This window comes from Perca flavescens, chromosome 21, assembly GCF_004354835.1.
Source record: "Perca flavescens isolate YP-PL-M2 chromosome 21, PFLA_1.0, whole genome shotgun sequence".
Lineage (NCBI taxonomy): Eukaryota > Metazoa > Chordata > Actinopteri > Perciformes > Percidae > Perca > Perca flavescens.
In genome coordinates, this window is record NC_041351.1 from 18621542 (window position 1) to 18638215 (window position 16674).

The 16674-nt window shown below is 39.8% G+C and overlaps 1 protein-coding gene across 4 annotated transcripts in view; it reads right to left on the reverse strand.

Moving 5' to 3' along the window:
- Nucleotides 1-1962: 1962 nt before the first annotated feature.
- Nucleotides 1963-16674, reverse strand: part of baiap2l1a (BAR/IMD domain containing adaptor protein 2 like 1a) — a 34042-nt gene continuing 19330 nt past the window's right edge. Inside the window, exons 7-14 of one of the 4 annotated variants that reach the window (XM_028568158.1) lie at nucleotides 15782-15934; nucleotides 15548-15691; nucleotides 14415-14538; nucleotides 13490-13703; nucleotides 11654-11713; nucleotides 11401-11548; nucleotides 3214-3254; nucleotides 1963-3069 (exon numbers count right to left, since the gene is read on the reverse strand). In XM_028568158.1, the coding sequence (XP_028423959.1) occupies nucleotides 2997-3069; nucleotides 3214-3254; nucleotides 11401-11548; nucleotides 11654-11713; nucleotides 13490-13703; nucleotides 14415-14538; nucleotides 15548-15691; nucleotides 15782-15934 (957 nt within the window). In that variant the 3' untranslated portion in view covers nucleotides 1963-2996. Of the gene's footprint in view, nucleotides 3070-3213; nucleotides 3258-11400; nucleotides 11552-11653; nucleotides 11714-13489; nucleotides 13704-14414; nucleotides 14539-15547; nucleotides 15692-15781; nucleotides 15935-16674 lie in introns of all 4 variants that reach the window. The other 3 variants (XM_028568156.1, XM_028568157.1, XM_028568155.1) reach the window with 3 other exon arrangements.

Below are 16674 nucleotides of genomic sequence, written 5' to 3' on the forward strand. Positions count from 1 at the left end.
GAAAGAGAGAGACATCATGGCTTTCAAACGAGCAAAGTGGCAGTTGGTCAAGGCCACACCCCCACCCTCCACCTTGCCCCCCCCCCTCTCTCCTCCTCAATAGCTACAGACACAGAAATAACACATCCTAAAAGAGGCTCACTGTAGGACTGGTTCTAGTGGCTGTAATTCTGCACCAAGGCTGAATTTCGGGAAAGAGACTTCAGGTACAGTATTAGGGGACCACTAAGGTCTATATAAAAGCATCCAAAAAGTAGCATGTCATGGGACCTTAAAGGGGCACCAGCTATCAGTTCGTTAGTCTACCGTTTTAGTCGTCATACGTCATAGTCGTGGTATATTATAGCACACCTCTGAACCAATCAGATTGCTTGATTCGAGCTACCCGTTTTAAATAACGAAATATACACGTGTGAGGAAGTCTCATTTATCTTAACAGAAAAAAAAAACAATTGAACATTAATTAGTTTTACTTTACCTTGTTTTATTGAGAAAAAAAGACTACATTGGTCAACACAGTGGCAAGGTACTCTGAAGAAAGCATGTGTCAATAACTATGATGGATTCACTTACACACATAAGTGGGTCTGTGAGGATCAATACACTGTTTCAGCAGTCACTTCCTCATCATACATTAACATTCTCTAAAGCAAATACATGGCAAAAAAAATTCCTCACAAAACAGTTAATACTTATTTCAAACAATGACCCACTTTATTCATACAATGCAAGTGTCTACCAGTAACGTACAATTTGTATAAACTGTGCATTGTACACACAATCTACATTAAACAACAGTGAAACCATAAGGAGTGAAAATATTCCCTTCAGCAAAAGGTAATTCTGCCCATTTAAAATAACTACCAGCAGTCAAATCAAAATCAGCTTGGGATCATAAGCACGAGGGCTATCATATTGAAACGGGCACCTTCACAAAGTGGACTTCTGTACACACACTATATATATATATATATATATATATATATATATATATATATATATATATATATTAGGGCTGTCAAAATTAACGCGTTAATTTTTGCGTTAATTTTTGCGTTAATTTTTGCGTTAATTTTTGCGTTAATTTTTTAATATTTTACTTGTTAAAAAAAATTAACGAAATTAACGCAGCTGTGTTTGTTTACTTCATGTGGTGGCTGAGAAACGTAATACGTCTACATAACAGCAGGCGGCGCTAATCTGTATTGTTGCCCAAGTAATGAAAACCGGCAGCTGATTGGACGAACGTATCACATGGGTTTGTTTTCTCCGGATATTGAGAGCCAGACTGTCATGGCGGCCGTTCAGAATACGATCTCATATTGTACTAAGATAGTTCACTGAAACATGTTTCTGAAAACATTTTAAGCGAGAAATAGGCCGTGCAGTTGCTGAATCTGTCTTCATTTCAGCTCAACAAAGGTCAGTTTAGAAGATTTTCGTCAGATTTTGAGAGACTAGTCACCTCATTCCGCTCGCCATTTCCGGGTGAGTCCCGACTGCCCTGGCGCCGACTGAACTCTCGGCTAGTTGGAGATGAAGTGCGCCTCGCCTGTAAAGTAGACGAGAGCAGGCGACAGCAGCCGGGGACGGTGACAAAAATCTGCTCTCAAGTCAGACAGTTTCTAGCCGTTTCCAGCAGCCTTCAGCAGGACTAAATAAGCCAAATTGTTGCTGCTGTTGTTCTGAAAGATATTAAACATTCTGAACTTAGCAGAACCTTTCCTTGTTTGGTTTTTTCTTCATATTTGCAAAGTTAAATGATTTAGCATTTAAATATCCATTATTATAAGCTTCAGTCTCAATTTAAAAAAGCGATTAATCACAATTAATTACAGCAAATTGTGCAATTAATTAGTTAATTTTTTTTAATCGATTGACAGCCCTAATATATATATATATATATGTTTTTTTTTTAAATATCTCATACAACTTAAGTATATATAAATAGCCTTCCTATTATAAACAGTGACATAGTGTTTTGCGACAAACTTTTTTCCCAACACATCACTCTCCCTTCATTCTCACAACCTTTCTATATCATAATTCCTCTTAATAAAAGAAAGACAAAATGAATAATAATAAAAACTTTTTTTTTTTTTGCAAGTCAGGTAGACAGCCTCAGTGCTGGTCTTCTTTGTCATCTTCACTATCAATTACATGGATCTCTTGATTCTGTATTAGAACACTGCACCGACTGCAGAACAGACAAGCCTGAAAAGACCCGACACTGTCAGAGCATCTCTTTTGCATCTGAATTTGACATTTCACCCCAAAATGAAGATTCAGGTGAAGGCTGAGACAAAAGTGTTTGCTGGTTTTAATTATATGTCCTGAAGTTTAAAGTTATAATACTTTGTTAGATTTTCATGAAATCAATCAGTCTATATACTGGAGTAGGTTTTATCAGTGGTGGCGGAGTCTGCCATTGCTGTGCTTTATACCTATTGCCTTCCTATGCACCAGGGATTTACAGGAAACGATACATGCATGTACCCAGTGCAATTGTATCTCATTGATATCAGAGCTTTTTAGGTTAAAACAAGTGCAAACTGCCACGACTTTACATTAAAAGATTTCAACTGCAACACGGGGTGGCTTTTATTGTGAAGCAGCAACAGGAAACGTAATGTCTTAGTCAATTTGATTACAACTTTCAGTGAGTTTAAATTGTCATTTTGGGGTGAATTATAACTTCAACACAAAATATTTTCTTTAGTACTACAAAACTTTTCAGAATTCCTGCTTCTCCATGTGCTGATTGATTATGCAATGCTTCCCTGTTGTGGCTAATTTAAAATACACACTGGCACAGTCAAACACACTTGTGCCAAGAAACGGAAATGGATCCCTTTAACAGAGCAGACTGGCAATGAGAGAGACTAGCATGCAGGCTGGTGAGATGTCAGGTTGGGGTGATATTCTGTGTGTTGCAGGGGTCCCATGTTGCATGAGTCCCCTGAAGGCATGACGGCGGTGCAAATCCTCCTCCTTTCTCAGACGATTGGCGCTGATCTGTCATTCGTGACCGTTGGTCTTAGCTTGACTGTTGCAAACGGATTCCCTCCTCTGCAGGAAGAAAATGGGAACAATGTGAGTATAACGTCTTAAAATGTATTATCATCATCATCATCATCATCTGGTAATTAAAGTTTAATACAAACACACGTGTGAAAATCTGTGAGTTTCTGTTAGTTGTGTTAGGTCACTCACCCTAGAAAGGGAGCCTTTGAAGTCCCATTGACTAAAGAAACCTTCTGTCAAAAAAACACAGAAAAAAAGACCCGTCAAGATCAAGTGGACAAAGAGAATTAACACGTTCAGCAAACACCATCACAGTCACCACAAATCCACATACTCCCTCCAGCTGTGCAGAAAGTCAGTGTTGTCAGACTGGTTTGTTAAGATTTCTCATCAACAGTTGTCCCCCCTCTTTCTTTCCCAATCAGCGCAGTGGAGCTCTGACACATACTTAAGGTTCAGGTATAACCTCAGACCTTAACGATTCTGGAATCTGGACAATCTAGAAAGGCTGGCGAGAGACACACTCCTCTCTTTATCTCCTCCGCAGAGGCAAGTGTGCATGGAGACAATAAAGCCGGGGACATAAATAACCTGAGCTATGTGCCCTGAGGGCTACCATAGCACATATCTGCTTATAAAATGCAGTAAAAGAAAGTTTGTAGAGGAGCTACAGCAGTTGATAAATATGTCAGAGAAACTACTGTCAACCTGGGAGTTTGTAGTTTAGAATGTCGTTTTCATTTCAGATCAAATACATGTAAGATCATGTATTTTAAACTAAGATTTTATCATTCATTTATTTAGCGTGCATATTTAGTGATGCAAATCGTTATAACTTAACTCTGTTATCAAGCTTATAGTAACGGCCATCATTGCATTCAATACTAACTGCAACAAAAAAAACGCATTACCCTGCTCTTCCATTAGTGGAAAACATCTACAAGGCACAGAACATGTAGCCACAGTTATGTTTTCGTAACTTTTATGCCCTAAACTTTCAGGATACACCTCCTCCCAGGTTTTTTTTTTTTTCCCTCGGGGATAGAGACATTTCAAATCAAATTGCCAGAAATATTAAAATGTTATTCAGAAATGTAAAAAAAAACTATTAGAAATGAAACACAATAAAAAAACAATATTGTAACCACTCCAAACATGCATAAAGAATAATTAGGGTTAGTGACTTTTTCACGGCAAACGTAAAACATAAAGCCGACCTTTGAGTCACACAACTACAGCACCTGAGCCAATCACCGAAACTGAGACGCCTCAATTTAGCATTGGGATTCCTACTGTTGGGAAGGTACATCCCTCACTGTGGTTTATTTCATGGTATAACCCTGAGGCAGCAGATACAAAGGTCACTGAGTACAGACAGAGCAGCGAGGAAGGTGTTGATGAGGGAGAAAAAAAAAAAAAGAAGTGTGCCTGGGCTTGTCTGCTGGCTGGACAGCTACTAGTTCATTCTCAATCAGCCGACACAGTGTAGGTACACAATTAAACTGTGTCTGTACCTTCTTTTCCTTTATGTAACTCTCTCCTTCTCCTCTAATCTCCCCTTTTTCCAAATGAAACCTGGCAAAACCTGGCTGGGAGCATTTTTCAGATGTCTTTAAAAAGAAATTTGAGCCAAAAACTCTGTGGTCTGTTTCACACTTTTCCATTATGTCTCAATAAAGTACTTACATAACATATACACACACAGACTGACACATCCTTTCTGGAAATAGTCATCTAGATTAATGCAGCACATTTCATCAAACTGGTTAGATAAATTAAGGGTGTGTTTCTGAATGTGCTCTGTCTTAAGGGCGTGGAGGCGATGACTATGCAGCAAGGAGATGTTGATAAGACACAATTAATCCACCTAAACGTTGGACGGCATTTCGGGGTGTGGTCGTGGAGTCTGTGATAAATTAGGTTAGTCAATAAATACAGTATATCCTATCAGGAAACAAAAGACCTTTTCTAGAACTAGTGGTGCAGATAAGTGCCATTTTTTAGGGAAATCATTCACTTGTGGATACAAGCACCAAAATTCGCACAATTACTCAGTAGATAGTGGTCTTTCAAAAAAGTACGTTAGCCATCGCAAAAAAACATCATGTCAGCCGCGGCGGCCATAACCAAATTATGTATTTTCCATCATATCTCTTGAACCAAACATGATAAATCACGAGAGGTGATATTTACTCCAATGTTTTTGATGGTCAATAATTACAATGAGCCCATATTCAACATCATAAACTATTTATATCATTAGTTAACTCTAATGTTGAGATCTAATGATGTTGATGTAAATCATAAAATTATGAAATTTTAAGGAATTACAGGTGACTTTGTGGGATATTTGAAAAAAAGAGTAATGTTTCCCAAGTTAAAGTGTTTTAAAGCATGTAGCCAACCTTCTAAATAAAATAATGTACTTCAATTCACAAGCGTGCAGAGTGTGACCTGCTAGCTGCATGCTATCCACAACAATCCACGGTTTTGTACTTCTTTCTTGCCGGTTTTACACCCGCCAGAACCTTTTGGACATCGGTGACTAGCACCAGATATCTATTTTGAGTGTCATTATATGCACAACATCCCAGACGACATAGCAAAACCGCTGGTTATGCTAAGGCTAAGAAAACAACCACACAAGCCACCTCTACTGAGCCTGTATCTCTCCAATGCCAGATCCCTGGTACATAAAATGGACGACTTGCAATTACAACTCGCTGGAAATCGCTATGTTCGTGACTGTTGTGTTTTGATTATCACTGAAACTTGGCTTCACCTGGGGATACCCAATGCTAACATGCAGCTAGCATGGATAGGACTGAGGACTTCAGTAAGAGCAGAGGAGGGGGGCTATGTATGTACATGCATGAGAACTGGTGTAATAATGGGACAATTTCAGATAAACACTGTTCCCCTGACCTCGAGTATATGTCTGCCTTTTTTTTCTACCTAGAAAGCTAACAGTAGTGATCGTCACGGCAGTGTATATTCTACCCAACGCCAATGTAAACACGGCCAATGCTGTAATAAAGGGAAGTGGGGGTGCAATAGGTCTGACTGAAGATCCATTAGCCCTAGGAAGGTGGATGGTATCTGGTCCTAAAATCAGCTGCTTGGTTTTGCAGTATAATGCAGCATCTGGAGCCAAAGAAGGCACAGAACAAACCAGCCACCATGAGCAGACCAAACAAGCTCAAGTGTTGTTTCTTGATAAAATCCACAAGCAACAGTGTCATGAAAGATATGGGCAATCCTTTCAAGGAAGAGAGCCAGGATCTGTTTTTGCTAGACACAAAGGATATTGCAAACCCAAGTGCAGTTGCATTGATTCATATGCACTATGAGAGATGCAAAACCTGGTTCCAACAGTTCATAAAAGGACTTGAATAAGAAGAACCCAAACTTTATGAGCCAATCAAGAATAACTGCATGAACTTTTTCCATCAGGAACGAGTCTCTGTCAGTTCTTTGAAGAAAAAGGTGCTGAAGGAGGACGTCTTTCTCAACGGTCAAGCGGGGATTGTGTTCATAATGTTGCTCCGCTGAATGCTTGAAGTGACATGTCTTTAACATTCGCACGGCCGAGTAACCAAGTAATGTTAGAGCAACAGTGGCTAAATTATGTCTGATTTTTCAGAAACAAAAAACTTGGAAACAACAGACGACTCCTCTCTTGAGCAAACGTTGTTCTGGCGTATCTCCAGTCTTTCTTCATCCTCCAACTTTCTTCTTGGTTCTTGAATGTGTAGTAGCAACCGGAGCCTCTCCCAGCTTAATGGACTATTATACTACCTAGCTAGCTAGCAGCTATAATGTTACCCAGCATGCTGTTCGGCGGTGTAAATTTGTAAATGTAAAATTATTAGTGTTAGAAGTAGTTTAAGTCACAAATAGTTGTGTGTTATGGTGTTTTATCCTGTTAAAGAGAGTTAGTTGTGGGTTATTAATTGTTGTGTTATAAAGTTACTACCATGAGTGAGTTAACAGGGGTCCCGTTCTCAATTCACTCGCAGATTACTTTGACTGTACCGCTCTCTGCGGCAATGCATCGGTATTATGGTATATGAAAAATTCATATCATATGGGAAATTAATACCGGTATACGGTACAAATTGGTATACTACCCAACACTAATGACAGCGACCTGAAGACTTTAGAAAAGTTTGTGGTCATGATGTATGACAGATCCAGCGAAGCAGGAGGAGTAGATGAAGCCAGGTTGGACTTGTTTGCCAGAAAGCAAAGGCCATATGAAGCCATTCCTCCTACTCAAGCAGCATTGCTGCAGCATGTAAAGTATTCAGCCTACCAGGCAGGCTGCATCTGGAGTCAAGCAACTGTATGCCAGCCAGAAATACTGAGTCCTTCTGAGTGGGGATGGTAGCCTGGGTAAACCCTGACGAACTTCCGGCAAATTTGAGATTTGCTCTGCAAGTCAGTCTGGCGAAGAGCCCATTCAAACCCATTTCCAATGTTCACAAAATTGAGGCACCAATCACAACTGCTGAGGCGGGCTTTACACCAATCACAACCGCAAAGGCGGGCTTTACGTGACGACGATAGCGCAGCGACGGCGAGCAGCTTTTTGTTTACATTCAACATGACGGCTACCGAAGCCGTGCTTCACGTGCTCAGCGAACTGCAGGTCAGTGTGACATATGCCGATTTCATGCCGGTCAACTCTACAATTAACTGACACCATAAGTTATACGAGTTACAATTCTCAAAGACACAGGCACACAGCACAGCACAGTCTCTTTTTCCTTTCTCTAAACTTTTACGCCGTGTGTGGCGCGTACCCGCTCGCGCTATTCTCCCACATGTCGGGAACGTCGTGAAGTAACCTGCGACATGTCAGCTGCTTGGGAATTCTTCAGCGCGTGTGCAGAAGATAACAAGTTTGCAATATGCAACACCTGCAAGGAGAAAGTAGGGTTTGGAGGGACGACACCAAAAACCAAAATCCATTTTTTTTTAGTGGATGTGAAAAGCGTCACCCGGATCGTTGCTCTGATTGGTTGAAGGACTATCCAATGCGCCCAGAGGCATTTGAGTGGCGTCCGTTGGTGACGCCCCTTTGGAAATGAATTGTCAATGAACCTTTCCCAGACCTACTCTCAGTTACAGCTGAGAAGGGTCTGGTGTCAACCAGGCTATGGGGATGGACCAAGAAAGGTGATCTATGGCAGATCTTCTGGACAGAGCTATCACCAATTGTAGAGAGCTGTCAGCAACTGTCCAAATATGGATGCAAAGCAGAATGCCATGGAAGACGTAAATGCTATCACTTTGGTCTTAAGGTGCTGACACATACGGCTGATTATCGGTCGTTGGACAGTCTGGCGAGGTCAGTGACTCGAGTCTGTTCGGTGTGTCCCGTGCCGTCGTCAGTCCTGGGGGGGCTGTCGGGGTTAATTTTGGCCGACCTGACATGTTCACTCGGAGGCAGGACAGTCGGGACTCACTCGGAAATGGGGAGCGGGATGAAAAAATCTGATGAAGATCTTTTAAACTGACCTTTGTTGATCTGAAATGAAGACAGATTCAGCAAGTGCACACACACACACACACACACACACACAAACAAACACAGAGAGCCTATTTCTCTCTTCAAATGTTTTCAGAAACACGTTTCAGTGAACTATTTTAGTATAATATGAGATTGTATTCTGAACGGCCGCCATGACAGTCTGGCTTTGAATTTCCGGAGAAAACAAACCCAAGTGACGCGTTTGTCCTATCAGCTGCCGGTTTTCATTACTTGGGTGACATTACAGATTAGCTCTGCCTGCTGTTATAGAGATATATTACGTCTTGTCTCGTCTTTTTGGTCTGTTCTGTGGCACTTTTTGGACCAACACGGGGAGACTGATCATTTCGACTGGCTTTTCTGTCAACGGTCAGCCGTCGGCTATATGTGTATTTAAGCAGATTTACCTGTACAGCACTGTGCAGCTGTAAGTGCCAGGACTAGCAATGTTGGCTTTAATGAACATGAATAAAATCACCCACATAAATACAATGAACATAAAAAAGGAAATAACATAAAACCTCCTGTTACTTTGGCATACTTCATAATAATTTCTTGGAATTAGGTCATGTTTCATGCATGTTTTTTCACATTATTTACTATAAATACCACAAAAACACTCTAAACATATAATAGATATGTATGTGACATCTCTATAGTCAAGAACATAGGATTCAAAAGGTAATAACCTTGAAATATGTCCCATGAGTAAAATGATGTGGCAAGATACGTGTTTTCCAATGCTGGAAATGGCGGCCATCTTGGAAAATGGCGGCCATTTTGAAAAATCAAGTGGCAAACGTTATTTTTCAAATTATTGGCCCCAGAGGGATAACCACACCAAATCTGGTGCTTGTATCCACTTGTGAACGATTTCCCCCCTTATCTGCCCCACTAAACATGTGATGTGGCACGACGCTGAAGTTGGCTTCCGTTTCGCAGCTTCCGATTCGGCAGTTAAGGGGACATTTAAGGGAAACTTAAAGCTGAAGTTAGCTTCCAATTCACAGCGTCCGATTCAGCAGGGAAACATAACTTACATTGCTGAGTGACTGATCCTCTGTTTTTGAACCTCTTACTGTATTGAAAGTGTCTTAGTCGTTAAGGTAAATTATTAATTATGTCAAAAACACACTTTTAGATTTGTGAAAGCTTTATTGTCTTTATGAGAATGAATAAAGGGAGATTTCACTGTTTTTTTCATATGTGGACCACATTAGACCAGGTCCAGATCCAAAACCACTGTACCTAGAATTGCCAAATTATCCAAGAGGGGCTAAAGATTCTTAAAAACACAGTCTCAGATTTGTGAAAGCTTTATTCTATTTGTGAAAATGCAATAAAAGGAGAATTCACAGTTTTTTTTTTCACATGACAACTTTGAACAAGGTCCACATTGAAAACCACTAAACCTAGATTTATCAAATGTAGACTAAATTATAAATAGTGGTTTTCAATCTGGACCTGGTCCAATGTGGTCTACATATGAAAAGAAAAACAGGGAAATTTCCCTTTTATAACATTTTCAAAAATAAAATAAAGCTTTCACAAATCTGAGACTGTGTTTTTAAGAATCTTTAGCCTCTCTGGGATAATTTGGCAAGTCTAGGTACAGCGGTCTGCACGTAATAGGATAGCGCTACAACCAGGCAGAGCAACGAAGAAGGAAGAGAAGCTAGTTGATAGATTCAAATTTGCCGTATCCGGTCGGCAAAACTCTGAACACATCTTCCCTTTGTTAAGAATGATTTCTGTGCCGTTCTTTGTTCTTTTCTCAAAGAAAAGCTTAACTCCAAGTTTTCCAGAAGACCGCTGTTCCCAGCAGTAGCAGCAGCCATAAGCCCGCCCACCGACTCTATACACGATGTGATTGGCCTGATCAGAGTTTGGGTTTTTCCAGCTCACAAGTCAATGGAGAGTGCCTAGACCCCCCTGGCTGCAAATTAAATTTGCTGCCCCTAGGGCAAATGGTAACAACATTTTTTGGAAAGAAGCGAAGAATGACAAGAGAACAGCGAGAAGTCTTTTGGCGTCCATGTTGCCATTGTAGCAGCGGTGCTCTCACAACTTCACCACCTGAATGCCAAGCATATTGTGTACACAACTTCCCATGTTGTAACCACAAGCTCACAAGTTCCATTTGAAGGCAGCATTAAACATTCAGCAAAAACTTGCCTATTTTGATCTATTCAGCAGATACAAAGCAACATTTACATTCTTTTGGAGTAATATTCTGGCAACCTGATGACTGTTAAAGGTCCCATGGCATGAAAATTTCACTTTTTAACATTTTTTAACATTAATGTGAGTTCCCCCAGCCTGCCTATGGTCCCCCAGTGGCTAGAAATGGCGACAGGTGTAAACCGAGCCCTGGGTATCCTGCTCTGCCTTTGAGAAAATGAAAGCTCAGATGGGCCGATCTGGAATCTCCTCCTTATGAGGTCATAAGGAGCAAGGTTACCTCCCCTTTCTCTGCTTTGCCCGCCCAGAGAATTTGGCCCGCCCATGAGAGAGAGACATCATGGCTTGAAAACAAGTGAAGCATGGCAGTTGGTCTCTCTTCTCCTCAATAGCATTTAAAGCTACAGACACAGAAATGGCACATCCTAAGTAAAGCTCATTGTGGGACTGACTCTAGTGGCTGTAATTCTGCCCCATGGCTGAATTTTGGGAAAGAGACTTCAGATACAGTATTAGGGGACCACTAAGGCCTACATATATAAAAGCATCCAAAAAGCAGCATATCATAGAACCTTTAATCCAATATTCACTCTACTTTAAGCTCTGTATTTGGTTTGGTATTTTAGTATGAATGCTTAAAGTCAGGTGCTGGTACTGACCGTGTTCTGTGGCGAGGGCGTTGAGGGGACCACTGGACTAGAGGGGGCGTAGTCACTATAGTCTGGTGGTGGCAGAAACACTGGCTCCTCTTCATCCTGCTCTGGCAGACTGGCCACACTCAGTCTACGCACCGGTGTGCCAAGATTGCTGCTAACGCACAAGACATAAAGGTTTAGCTATCAATATTTAACAGACAAGAGCTGTAAAACAAATCATTGATACGCTTCCCCGCATGTTGTAATGTTTTCTTACCTATTTGATATCATTGGCTCAGTATAAGGTCTGCAGTAAGATGAGGGAAACCAGCCCCGCCTAATAAGGAAGACAAACATACCATAATATCAGAAACATTATACAATCTTTTATATAAAAAGTCATCCAAAGTCTTTATTGTTCATTGATTATTTGGATACCCATTAGTTGTTATCTTCATGTAACATAATAATGCCCTCTCTTTAAAGGAATAGTCCGAGACGTGGGAGAGGTATCAAGGTAATCTCACTTAACTCTAGAAGAATATAATATCATGTCTAAAAATCAATTCCACTAAAGGGATTATTGCCACTTTTGAAATATGCTCAGTTGCAGGACTTTCAATATTTATTCGTAGTTATATAAAAATAGTCATATAAAAGAGCCAGAGCAGGATTACTGACACTGACTTTCGCCATTCTGTGTGCATACAAGAGACTGCAAGGACACCTGTTTCTGTGAGTTGAAATAGTTCGCTGCTACAGACAACAAACTTAAATCAGATGTGCATATAATCCACGACAGACAGACAAGACTGATTGTGTTCACTATGACTCAGAAGTTGTCTCCAAGTCACGTCTAGAGAAAAATATGGCTTATCACACCATTGCACTGGATTTGTTGCTAAGAAACAGAATGTAATGTGATTTATCTCAACATCATGTCCTCATCTTGACAAACTGCCACTGACTGCATTAAAACCACCTCAATTTACACACACACGCACACGCACACACACACACACACACACACACACACAGGGAGAAAGCTTGCCTTAATTTGTTTCCAAGTGGGGATGAAAAAATTGTCAATACAAGCTCTGTAAGCACTCTGTAATCCTTTCATTCCTTTCATTTTGAGTCCTAATTGATCTAGCGAGGAGTTGAAGATGACTTTAATTACACAGGCAAATCAGAGGCTACTTTATGGATTTGTGTTGCCATATTTGTTCCATTCACTCATCATCGTGTGCCAGGGTAAAGGAAAATTAGGCACCAAGCATTCAGTGTTGAGGCAAATATTAAAGACCAGATGTCTCTTGTTTGTGTGTGTGCACCCGGATGTTTTGCAAGAGAGAGAGAGAGAGAGAGAGAGAGAGAGCGAGAGCTTTACAACTGTCATGTCGAACATACCTGACATACTCTGTGTTTCTAAGCATGATGTTTTAGCACAGCTAAATATTAAAACAAAGCCGGAAACAAGTACTGCTAACCTTAGTCATGCGAATAATATGTGTGCCAGTGCTGCTGCGTGTTTGTTGGAATGAAAGTACATTTCCTATAAGACATAAATATTTAAAAACAGGTCACAAATATGTAGTTCAATCTTTTCAAAGGGCTCAAGGAATTGGTCTTCAGCAAACGTTACTCAAACAGGAATGCATTCATTAGGGACTTTTGTCATTGGCAGATTAATGCACATTTGGTGCGTTAGGAGTATTTACGGCAACAGGACTGTGTACGTGGGATTGACTCAAAATAAACTACAGTGGGTATGTTCATGCTAATGAAGAAACGTGTTGGACAACAATAGTGATCTCTGGCACAGAGGAATAAACTTGATCAGACTTTCGATTACATAGAGAATACTTGTGAGTCGGATCATTCCATAGTGGGTTTTGGTCTGTTCATGGGATTTGTTGACACTACGAAAAGTATAGAATCACTTATCCTTCAAAACCACATATAATAATAAAAAGATGGATAAACTATGACTCATCATGAGACAAAGAACCACCAAAACAAACACAAATCATTCATATTTCCAGAAACTGAGCTGAGGACTCCACCAACTCCACCAACACATCCCCGAATATGAAACTAGTTAAAAACATACTGCTGTGTCTTCTCCAGCTCTCCGTACAGCCAGCCATCCTTCTCTTCTTGGATAAGCAGCGTGATGATGTCGCCGTCGTCGAAGCTAAGCAATGTGTGGTTGTTGCCCGCCGTGTGGGGAAAGATGGTTCTAACTCGAGGCTTCCTGCCCACGTTGAGACCGGACGACTGGGATGTCGACTTGGACAGACTGACCTCTCCAAGACTGTCCTGGTCTGGAGGAGATTAGAGATGTGATAATATCAGTTATCTGTCAAACATTATTTCATTTAAAGTAATAGTTTGACATTTTGGAGAAGGTGGGTCGATTTTGTTACCTTTGGACAGAGCCAGGCTGGCTGTTCCCCCTTGTTTCAAGTCTTTGTGCTAAGCTAAGCTAACGGGCTGGTAGCTTCATATTTAGAGCACAGATATGAGAGTTGTATTGATTTTCTCATCTAACTCTTCACAAGACAGCGAATAAGTGCATTTCCCCAAATATCAAAAAGTAATTACAAAAAAAAAATCAATATCTCAGACAACAATGTTGATCTATGACCTTCTATGATTAAAAAATAAAAAATAAAATAAAAGGTAATTCTGCATGAGAAACAGAAAGAAATAAGCTTCAAGCAGGAATTACAGTTCATTGCAGTTTCTATTTGAAATAACACCCCTAATTATTAGCAATCCGTCAACTTTCTGCATTAACTATAAATTCACAAATGTTTAATTGAGCTTCCTTCATTAAAATAACTGTACGATACAAAAATAAAAATAAAATAAAAACAATTCTATGATCTCATGATGTCCATGATACTTGTTCAGTTTTGATAAAAGGTGACTGGGTGATGCATCTGGTTAACAATGGGACTGAGAGATGCCGCAGTCATTTGTGACGGGAGACGGGTATATTTACATTTGTGTTTTAGAGAAGCCACCCGTACCTGAGTTGTGGTCTGAAGTGGGGGGTAGTGAAAACCTGGGCTCTGGGTCAAACATGTTGGCTAGCGGACTGGTCTGTGCTTTCAGTGGCGGTGCTGGAGGAGGCGCCCCTGACTCCACGTTGTTCTGAGGAGATGTAGAAGAACGTGATTAGCAGACGCAATATGTGACAAAATATGGTAATAAGGAAATCATAACCATTTTCTCTGAAAGACCAGGGTAAAGTCCTTATCAACTGATTATTTTTTTTTCATTACTGTAATTAAAACTCAATGTCTTCCTCCTACACAGCAATAAATAGCCACAGCCATAAAAAACATTCAGTGGACTTTACACACACACAATCACACAATAAGAGAGGCAATGCAGGATTTCCCATGGCTGACAGTCAGATAATGATAACCAGCCACTTTACACACACAAACAAACAGCCTCGATTTGATACAACAGATATCAGCACCTTTGCAAGATAAACTACAAGCAACAATACAAGATAAAATACTTTAGGGATGGTCTTGTGTAGACGATTTGTTCCACTAGTTGGAATGCTTTTATCCACAGCTCTTCTCTGAAGCATCTTACAGTAAGATGAGTATCAACGTTAGTGAAAGCAACACGTGGTAAAAAAAAAAGTAAATAAAGCTAATGATGATAATAATGATAATAATATTCTTAAATGTAGCCTGATCTCACAGAAAGGGGAAGAAATCACCAGAGGCCTCACAATATCGATACTTATGTCACGATACGATATTATTGCGATTTTAAACATGTTACAATATTCTGCGAAATATTGCAATTTATTACCTTTTTTCCAACTTCAAATCTTTCCAAATTTAAAATGATGTCCCCGAAAGGAAACTTTGTCAACATCTGCTTTATCTAAATAGATACATTTCTCTGTGTGTTCATCTCACTTCAATTTTATTGCTGCAAAATGGGATCGTCAAGCAGACAAACTGACCAACGCATATATAATAATAGATTGATACTTGGCGTCTGTGTATCGATACAGTATTGCCACGGAAAATATTGCAATACTGTGCTGTATCGATTTTTTCCCCTCACCCCTACTCACAGAGCACACGTTCATGCCATTTTAGCATGAATCCATACGCAACCAGCTAATACTCACCCTGTTGTAGCGTTCAACCAGCGGCGATTGTTTTGGAGTGGTGGTCAGCTCCTCTATCATGGTCGTCACTGTGTCCGGCACCTTGGTGATGTCGTTGCACTTTTCCTGCCAGCTGGGGAGCTTCACGGCCAGCATCTCTTTGGCCTGGAAACACCAGGGAAAGAACGGTGTTACACAGTCCACTAATGGAGGGGTCTGACTATGCAGGTTCACCATCTCTCTGTCCATGCTTACCTTCTCATGGAAGTTGCTAGTTTGATAGGAGAACATGCAGTGTTTGTCCGCCAGGAAACAGAAGCGTCTCTTTTCTTCCAGTAAGGCCTCTTTGCAGCCATCAGCGATGAACTTCTGCATGTCCACCTGGCGCGACGAGATGGTCTCCAAATACTGCAGACAGGGTCATAGGACAGCAGGGAGGCCATGGCATAGGTTTAATAATTATTCAGGTTTCAAATGAGCAATACAATAAGTGAAAGATTGTGTTTTACTATATTCTATGGAGAAGATTTTCCACAAAGGCAATGAGCTAGTGCCTGAATCGGACCAAAAAAGGTGCCAGTACTCTAATTCTGCAGTTTCATGAATATAGTTTCTTGGATATATTTATACGCATGGTACTCAGCACTGCAATGAACAAAACAATAAAACCAAAAGCACGGTGCTTCGCTCAGCCTCATGAGAAGGTAGAATGGGCTTAAATAAATGCAATGAATAGGGCTCAAAAACAAAACATAATAGCAATAAATTAATAATAATAATAAAATAAAAAATAATAAATAGTAAATAAATGAAACATTAATAATAGAAGAAAAGAAAAGGGAAAACATAGAATACATTACAGGAGAATAATAATAGAAATATGAATGAAAAAAGATGATAAAAGAAAGGAGCAAGGAAAAGAAAAATGAAAATGAAAATATGACAAAATAAAATAGAAATAAATATAAATAAAAAATTAAATTTAGTTATTTATTTTTGTTCCCATAATTTACTTTTATTTTCTCAATTTAAAAATGAAATATAATTTACTTATTTATGTTTACTTAACATTTAAAAAAAAAGTGCATAAAAAAGAATGTATAATACTTTTTTATGAGTTTTTTTTTTTTTTTTTACTTGTTCATCTT